Source organism: Aegilops tauschii, chromosome 2 (genome assembly GCF_002575655.3).
Source record: "Aegilops tauschii subsp. strangulata cultivar AL8/78 chromosome 2, Aet v6.0, whole genome shotgun sequence".
In the NCBI taxonomy this organism is placed as follows: Eukaryota; Viridiplantae; Streptophyta; class Magnoliopsida; order Poales; family Poaceae; genus Aegilops; species Aegilops tauschii.
In genome coordinates, this window is record NC_053036.3 from 316,456,685 (window position 1) to 316,465,879 (window position 9,195).

At 47.8% G+C, this 9,195-nt stretch overlaps 1 protein-coding gene across 1 annotated transcript in view; it reads left to right on the forward strand.

Moving 5' to 3' along the window:
- Positions 1–3,929: 3,929 nt before the first annotated feature.
- The window catches only part of LOC109740805 (uncharacterized), a 7,615-nt gene continuing 2,349 nt past the window's right edge, over positions 3,930–9,195 (forward strand). Inside the window, exons 1-5 of the mRNA XM_020299850.4 lie at positions 3,930–4,398; positions 4,650–4,691; positions 4,790–4,912; positions 5,250–5,479; positions 5,864–5,900. Of these exons, the coding sequence (XP_020155439.1) occupies positions 4,255–4,398; positions 4,650–4,691; positions 4,790–4,912; positions 5,250–5,479; positions 5,864–5,900 (576 nt within the window). The 5' untranslated portion in view covers positions 3,930–4,254. The remainder of the gene's footprint in view (positions 4,399–4,649; positions 4,692–4,789; positions 4,913–5,249; positions 5,480–5,863; positions 5,901–9,195) is intronic.

Here is a 9,195-nt window from a genome sequence, read left to right on the forward strand (position 1 = left end):
ACACGTATCATCACGGAAGTGTATTTTTTTGTAGTGGAGGGAGCAACACATCCGGGTGATTGCGGCGCTGTTTGGGAAGGAGGTGCCCCCAGTTCAGGCTATGAGCTCCGGCACGACTGTCGTGGTTGGGGCGTCTTGATGGACCCACATCATGGGTGTTGGAGTAGGGTGGATCCACTTGTTCCTATGGATTGGAACCCGCAGGTGCTATGTTGGAACGTGAGGGGGCTCAACAACATGTCCAAAAGGAACGCGGTGAGGAACTTCATTAGCGAAGCTAAGGTCAATTTGGTGTGTCTCCAAGAGACAAAACTTGATGTAATTGACACTTATGTGGCTATGCAATGCATAGGGCCATCCTTTGATGGTTTTGCCTACTTGCCGGCTACGGATACTAGGGTGGTATACTTGTGGGATGGGATACTTCCATTTTGGTGATTGATAACCTCAGCATGGACAACTACTCCCTCACGGGACAGGTGCATAATAAGGATGGGTGGGAATGGTGGCTAACGGTGGTCTACGGTCCTCAAGGTGATGAGCTTAAGACGCAATTCTTGTTGGAGCTCCAGCTTAGAAGGGATTTGTGCCCGAGACCGTGGATGGTGCTCAGGGACTTCAACATGATTTTAAACGCGAATGAGAAAAACAATGTGAATCTCAACAGAACCATGATGAGGAGGTTTAGGACGTTTGTGGATAACAACGAGCTCAAGGAGATTTACATGCATGGGAGACGTTTTACTTGGTCCAACGAGCGGGAGCTGGTGGTGATGACAAAGATCGATAGGGTCCTCGTGTCGGTGGAGTGGGAGCTGAATTTTCCGGATGTTCTACTTCAAGCCCTGTCCACAAACATATCGGATCATGCACCGCTTCATCTTTCCACTTCAGCACCTTTTTGTGTTAAGAAGGTTCAGATTTGAGTTGTTTTGGACCAGGCTGGATGGTTTTGAGCAGGCCGTAAAGGATGCTTGGGTGTGCGAGATGCAATAGTGGATCCTTTCAAGAGGCTTGATGCGTTGCTCAGGAACACCGCGGTGGCTTTGCAAGCTTGGGGCAGAGGAAGACCGACAATATAAAGGTCCAGTTGGCGATCGCTAATTATGTCATCCTTCGGCTAGATAGAGCCATGAAGGCCCGTGCGTTGACTATGGAAGAAAGGTGGTTACGGAGCTTGCTTAAAAGGGTGGTGCTGGGCTTGGCCTCCCTCCAGCGCACGATCGAGAGCCAGCGGTCGCGACTTCGGTGGATTAGGGAAGGTGATGCCAATACAAAGTTGTTCCAAGCCGTGGCAAATGGTAGGAGGTCCAAGAATTTCATCACAGATCTAAGGCACAATGGTGAGCTTATCACGGACCAAGAGAGGAAGGAAGAGCTCTTTACGGAGGCAGATGAGAATCTACTGGGACGTACTTCGACGCGGGTGGCTGAGGTGGACCTAGATTTCTTGGACATGGAGGAGCACGAACTCTTGGAGCTTGATGCCATTTTTATGGAGGAAGAAGTGTGGAACACCATCAAGGAGATGTCGCCGGACAGGGCTCTGGGGCCGGACGGGTTCATCAACACCTTCTATCAAAAGGCTTGGAATATCATCAAGCAGGACGTTATGGCCGCGTTCCTTAAGATATATGTTGGTGATGGACGTGGGTTTGGCAGGCTTAACCGGGCACACATTGTGCTCATTCCTAAAAAGCCAGACGCCGAGGAAGTAGGTGACTTCAGACCGATTAGTCTTACTCACAGTGCGGCTAAGATCTTCGCCAAGATGTTAGCTAATCGGGCACGACGGAGGATGAAGGAGATTATGACGGCCAACCAATCGGCCTTCATTTGTGGGAGGCATTTGAATGACAACTTCTTATTGGTGAGGCAAGTTGCTAGGAAGATCCATGTAAGGAAAGAGGCGGGAGTTTTTCTGAAGTTGGACATCTCATGTGCGTTTGACTCGCTCGCTTGGCCGTTCCTTTTCGAGGTGATGAGAAGCAAGGGCTTTGGACATAAATGGTGTGATTGGATTGCCATACTTCTCAGGACAGCTAGTACCAAAGTGATAGTGAATGGTGTGCCCAGGAGAAGTTTCGTCCATGTCAAGGGTCTGAGGCAAGGTGACCCCGTCTCGCCTTTGTTGTTCGTGATTGCTATGGATGTGCTCTCTGCGATCATGATCAAAGCCGCTAGTATGGGAGTGATCAGTACCTTTACTGGCATTGCGGCTCACCAATCGGTCTCGATATATGAGGATGACGTGGCCTTATTTGTCAAACCAAGGGAGTCGGATCTCACTTTCATCACATCAGTCCTTCAGGTGTTTGGTGATGCGTCAGGGCTAAGGGTGAACTACAACAAATCACTGGCTATCATGATCCATGGGTGTGAAGCTGACAAGATCCGTGTGGAGTCCATACTACACTGCCGCCTGGGAAACTTTCCATGCAAATACCTCGGCCTGCAGTTGGCGATGCGGCAGCTCACTAAAGCGGAATGGCAGCCCATGTTGGACCAAGCCAAGAGCTTTGCCCCGGCATGGCAGAGAGGTCTCTTGCATCGTCCGGGTAGGCTGGTGCTTGTGAAATCGGTGATTGTGGCTAAGCCAATTCACCATTTCATGATCGAAGATGCTCTGCTTTGGGTATTCGATGAAATTTACCAATGGATGCGTGGTTTCTTCTGGGTGGGCAAAAACAAGGCGAATGGAGGTCAATGCTTGGTTGCTTGCAACCTGGTTTGCAAGCCAACTTGGCTTGGTGGTCTAGCGGTGCGTGATCTACGGCTCCAAGGTTTGGCTCCGCGAGTTCGTTGGGAGTGGCTACGGCGAACTGACCCGGGGAGGCCGTGGCAAAGACTATCGATGGCCGTGGACCGGGAAGCTCGAGCGGTGTTTGATAGCCTTGTTCGCATAGTAGTTGGGAGAGGTAACAAGGTTTTGTTCTGGAGGGATAGATGGATTCACGGTTTCTCCGTTAAGGACATAGCGCCTCTCATACACGCCCAAGTGGACACGCGAACCGTCAACAAAAGGACGGTGCAGGAGGGGTTGGATAATGGCAGGTGGCTATTGGACTTGAATGGTGAGCTGAATTTTGGGGGTCATCTGCAACTCTTGCACCTCAACTTGGCCATCAGCACGGTTATTCGTGATCCATCTAGTGAGGATTCTTTCTCGTGGCCGGCGGACCTGTTCGGCTGCTACACAGCTCGGTCCACTTATCACAGATTGTGCCTCGGAGCGGAGAGGGTGCCATTTGCCTCTTGCATTTGGAAAAGTTGGGCTCTTCTCAAGTGTAAACTATTTGCATGGCTGTCGGTGCAACATCGGATTTGGACGTCGGATAGGAGAGCGAGGCATGGCCTGCAGGAGTTGCCTTCGGCTTGTTATACCTGTCTCCAAGAGGAGGATAACGCGGAACACATCTTGGTGCAGTGCGTGTATGCTAGGGAAGTGTGGCACAATATTTGGACCGTGCTGGATTTGCAGGGCCGCATTCCGGAGGCTCAGGATCGCTTGTTGGATTGGTGGCTGGAGGGTCGGCGTAACTTTAGGAGTGGTTGGAAACGCGGTTTTGACACCCTTGTCATCGTCACAATCTAGGCCCTCTGAAAGCAACGCAACGCGAGACTTTTCAACAGGACGAACCAACAATTACAGGCGCATGGCCTGGCCATTGCCATTTTGGAGGAGCTAAAGGAGTGGAAGGCGGCAGGACTAGGTGGAGGAGGGTTTAGCACGTTTTGTGAGAATGTAGGCATAGTCTAATGTGTGGGGTGTTAAGGGTGTGTGACTAAGATGGAGGCTTATTTCATCTTATGGTTTCTTGTAGATTGTGTTTTTTTCTCTTCTATGAAGATAAGGTATGTCTTTGGTGTACTCTTGAAAAAAAAAGTTAAAGCATGGTTAAAGGGTGGCATCACCTGATATTTCCCCCGCGAGGACATTTGTCCGTTTTGTGAACCGCGCGTTGGAGTTGCCCTTCCTCCGCTGCTGTCCGCATCCTCTGGCTCGTAGTCGTAGGACACGGACCCGGCTTCAGCCCGGCACGTCCTTCTCCACCGCGCATCCCCTCTCCTGGCGAGCGGCCGGCCACGGGCAGCCACATCGCCTCCGCCGCGCCACCGAGTCGATTGTCTCGAGCGCACAACACCCCGCGGCGACCTTGCCAACCAATCACAGAGGAGCTCGGCCACCCCCTGCGTTCTGTGCAAACGTTGTGAAACAGTCAAACAGATCCCCAATTCGCCGCATCCGACTTGATGGACGGCCGCCGAAGAGGCGAGCGGGAGGTGAACCGGTGGCATACAGGTCCTGAGGAGGCGCGTGAGAGGGACTCCGGCTCCTCCTCCCCGGCTGCCATCCTCCTCTTTGCCCTCATCGGCGCCACTGTCACCACCGCCGCTGTACGTCTCCCCCCCCCCCCCCCCCCCCCCCCCCCCCCTTCCCGGCCGCGCGTTCTGTAGCTCTAATTCGAGACGCGACAGTACTTTATAGGGTGTGCGACGCTGCTTTATTGTTGCTGTAGCGTAGATGGACAACGTTGAACTGAAGCAAACTCATGAAAATGATCATTCACTTAACAGTTACTCCACTTGTGTGTTACCGATGCATTTAGGTAATGTGATTGTGCATCTGTTTCTGGGAGTGTTTGCAGGTTGGTCAACTGCGCCGCACCTTTGGCTGGTTCTACACTCAGGTATATGAAATGCTCATCTTGTGATTCTGAAATTCATCATTAACCAAATTGTAAGCAGCATTGGGAGAGATAGTTAAAATCGTTTTCTTTCACTGAAGCTTAGCAGATCAGAACCATATGTCTACTGGGAAGACATACCTCGTGGGCCGAATAGGTGTGGTGATGCGTGGCGATATTACCGGAGGACGCGTGAGACGAACGAGGATCAGAGGAAGAGAGTGGTCGGTTCCTTACTTGCATATAGGAGATTAGGATTGTTTAATGTTTTTCTGGATATTTACATTTCAAAACTTATGCTAAAAAGTGTAGTGTTGTGAATGCCTCAAACCTTGCTTCTGAATTATTAAGATTAACTTCATAGAACATGAACGGCTTTAAAGGTTAATAGTTATAAACCAGCTGAAACTTTTACCCCCTCAAGTTGAAATTCTTTATCTTATGAAAATTTCGGTGAAGCAACCGCACCATTTTCTTAATTATAGAGTCACTATGTTAGTCCCATATTTATGTGCTGATATGTTTCAACTAATCATCAACCAACATTAGCGCTTTCTGTAGGAACGCATCATGCACATGCAAGATATGTTCAAGAAGGAGAGAAGTAAATGCCGGGATTATCGGACTCGCAATGGCCATAATCCAACCTATAATCAGCATAGTCGAAGAGAAGACTGGTATGAAGACGCAGAAACATTTTATGCCAATCAAAGAACAAATTTCAGATCAAGGCCCAGGGAAGCTATGCAGTACAGTATGTCACATCACTATTCTGTCTTGGGCCTAAACAGGTATATCATAAAAGCTCTTCATGTACTTTCTAGTTGTGTATGATGATAGTTGAGCTTGTATGAGCCACTTTCATACTACAGTGGTCCTTCGGCCCATGTTTTCTCGTTAGATGTGCAACATGTTACAGATATAGGTTACATGTAACTGTCTCCCTTCTCCTTAGGTTTGTTCTACCAACTGTTCTTAGATTGTCCCATACTCCTTAGGTTTAGTTTACCAGCTGGTATCTGACTCTCTTATACCGAATCTGCCTTTATAGAATCCTGAATTATTGCCGCACATTTTGGATAAATTTCTCTTGCCTGGAAATTTATATACTGATACAGACATATGTTATACTCATAATTTTCTCATCGGTAAGATTTCTACTTTTTGTTACATAGGTCAAGACCAGAACCATTTTCAGATGCTGAGATTAAGGTCTGCCTTCTTTTACTTGTCATTTTGTGACATAGAATTCTCAGCTGAAAGATTGCCGTTATTTTCTGATATATTCTGTAGCACTTGCACTTCAGTCTTGTAGGTGAAGACAAAGTAACTAAAACGTTTTCGTTCTTACTAATCGCACTGCACTTTCCTTTGTACTCGGTACAATTCAAACAACAAGTTGGGGTAGGCTAGTGTTGAAACCCATAAGATCTTGAAACCAAGTCATGGTTCTGGCATGGGGATAGCTAACTTCCATGCACCTATGTCCATGACTAGTTCTTTGGTGATACTAGATGATGCCCCGCGCGTTGCTGCGGGAACCTTGATAAAACAGATGCATAAATAGATGCTAAAAACTAAAAATATTGCAGACATATTTAAGATTGCTCTCAGTTTATTTTTTAAAAACAATAAAGCATGTGAATCATGTGATAAAATGTTATATAAAAAGAGAAAACTATTGGATTGAAGTTAACGGGGTGCCTACATAACAAAAATGTATAACATGACCTACATATAATTGCTCCAAGCATCCAACGTATGCACCGTCTCTGCCCACACAAAAAATGGTGAAACAAATTGACATGCATGATTGTTGAGGCGACATGGTTGCATGGATAGACTAGTGCACAAATTATAACCTATGACCACATGCATGACTTGGTGATGTGGCATAGTTGCATGATAAGGAAAAATATGTAGTGGGCTGCAACTATTTAAGAATAGAGGATTCCAGTCATTCAGATCTCTTTTTATGGACACCTCCCATGTCAAGTTTGGTCTACCCTGACCTCTCTTGACATTATCAGCACGCTTTAACCGTCTGCGATGCACTGACTCTTCTAGAGGCCTACGTTGTATATGCCCAAACCATCTCATCAGATGTTGGACAAGCTTCTCTTCAGTCGGTGCTACCCCATTGAGACCACATATCTCATCATTTCAGACCCAATCCTTTCTTGTGTGGTCACATATCCATCTTAACATGCACATCTCTACTACACCTAACTGTTGGACATGACACCTTTTAGTTGGTTTACATTCGACGCCATACAACATCGTAGGTTGGATCACCATCCAACTTTTGTGGCACTCTTGTCAGTGAGGACGCTACAAGCTTGGCGCCACTTCATCTATCCAGTTTTGATTTGATGGTTCACATCTTCATCGATATCACCATCCTTCTGCAACATTCCCCAAATATCGAAAGGTGTCCTTGTGAGGTACCATCTGCTCATCAAGGCCTCCTCCTCATGCCTAGTAGTACTGAAACTGCACCTCATGTACTTAGTTTCAGTTGCACTAAGCCTAAAACCTTTCGATTCCAAAAGTCTGTCTCCACAGCTCTAATCTATTAACACCCGTCTGACTATCATCAACTAGCACCTCATCATCCGCAAAGAGCATACACCATGGGATTTCTCCTTGTATATCCCTTGTGATCTCATCCATTACCAAAGCAAAAAGATAAGGGCTCAAAGCTGACCCTTGATGACTCCTATTTTAATTGGAAAGTCGTCAGTGTCGCCATCACTTGTTCGAACACTTGTCACAACATTATCGTACATGTCCTTCATGAGGGTAATGTACTTTGTTGACACTTTGTAGTTCTCCAAGGCCCACTGCACGACCTTCCGTGGTATCTTATTATAGACCTTCTCCAATTCAATGAACACCATATGCAGGTCCTTCTTTTGCTCCTCGTATATCTCCATAAGTTTTTGTACCAAGAAAATCGCTTACATGATCTACCTCCCAGGCATGAAACCAAACTGGTTTTTGGTCATGCTTGTCATTCTTCTTAAGCAATGCTCAATGAGTCTGTCCCATAGCTTCTCCACCATAATTAGTACAACTTTGGACATCCCCCTTGTTCTTGAAGGTTGACACTGATATACTCTGCTTGTATTCTTTGGGCATCTTGTTTGACCAAAAAATGAGGTTAAAAAGCTTGTTAGCCATACTATTGTTAGAGCAACTCTAGCAGACCCCGCAAAACGCCCGGCCCGCAAAAATTCCGGCGAGTATGCGGGCTCGGCCCAATTTTCCGGCCAGAACAGAGCCCGCATACTCGCCCGGCCCGCAAATTTTTTTGCCGCAGCCCGCAAACCGCACGCCCCGAGCACTATAACTGCGGTTCCGCGACCCTTTTGCAGGTCCAAACCCTATCCCCCCGCCGCCGCGAGCCACCCAATTCCCCTTTCCCCTCTCCACATTTGTCCACATATTCTTTGTGTCACCTCATTCCTCCCAAGGGCTCTCCTTAATAACCCTCTCCTTGAAAGCCCGAGCTGCCTCCTCCTTCGATTTTGGCGCGCTTATCTCACTGTACACAAATCCAAAAGCGGAAGTCAACAACCACAAGTTTAAGTTGAGGGACCACACTTTCTCCGGGTATCACCTTACAATCTAGGCGTGTCTTCTCTTCTCGAGAGGACGAAATCAATCCGGCTGGAGTGTTGATCACTACTAAAAGTCACTAGATGGGGTTCTCTCTTTCTAAAGAGGGCGTTAGTTACGATCATCTCGTAGGCTAAAGGGCAGCTTAAAGACATCCTCTCCTTCTTGATTCCTGCTGCCATAACCCAAGCCCCCATGCACCCCTTCAAAACCTGTGTTAGATGTACTCACGTGGCCATTGAGGTCTCCACCTATGAAGAGTTTCTTGCCAATAGGTACATTCCTAACCATGTCCTCTAGGCCTTCACGGAACTCCCTCTTGGTGCTATCATTGTAGCCTACTTGTGGGGCGCTGATAACATTAAGAACTAAGTCTCCAACGACCACCTTGACTAGGATAATCCGGCCCCCTTGCCTCTTGACGTTTATCACTCCCTACTATTGTTGATCAAGATGCATACTCCGTTCCTTTTTTTAGCTGTCCCCGAGTACCACAGCTTGAAGCCGGTATCCTCCACCTTCTTCGCCTTTTGCCCCTAACATTTGGTTTCTTGGACGCATAGGATATCAACACCTCTCCTCACCACTGTATCAACTAACTCCCGTAACTTATCCGGCAGGGACCCTACGTTTGAGCCACCTGTGGATCCTACTAGGCTCGGCTAGCTTCCTTACCCTTCGCACTCGTCGAGTCAAACATGAAGACCCTTGCTCATTTTTCACTACACTCGGGCGTCAATGTAGCACGTGACTAACGATGCGATGACCCGAACTTTGCTCACTTATCACCGTATCTAGATCAAGATACGGCGCGCCACCAAGGGGTGACGGCGCGGCCCTTGCCCATTTAATTCCACACTCGGGTTCCGATATGGCGCGTCGCTAA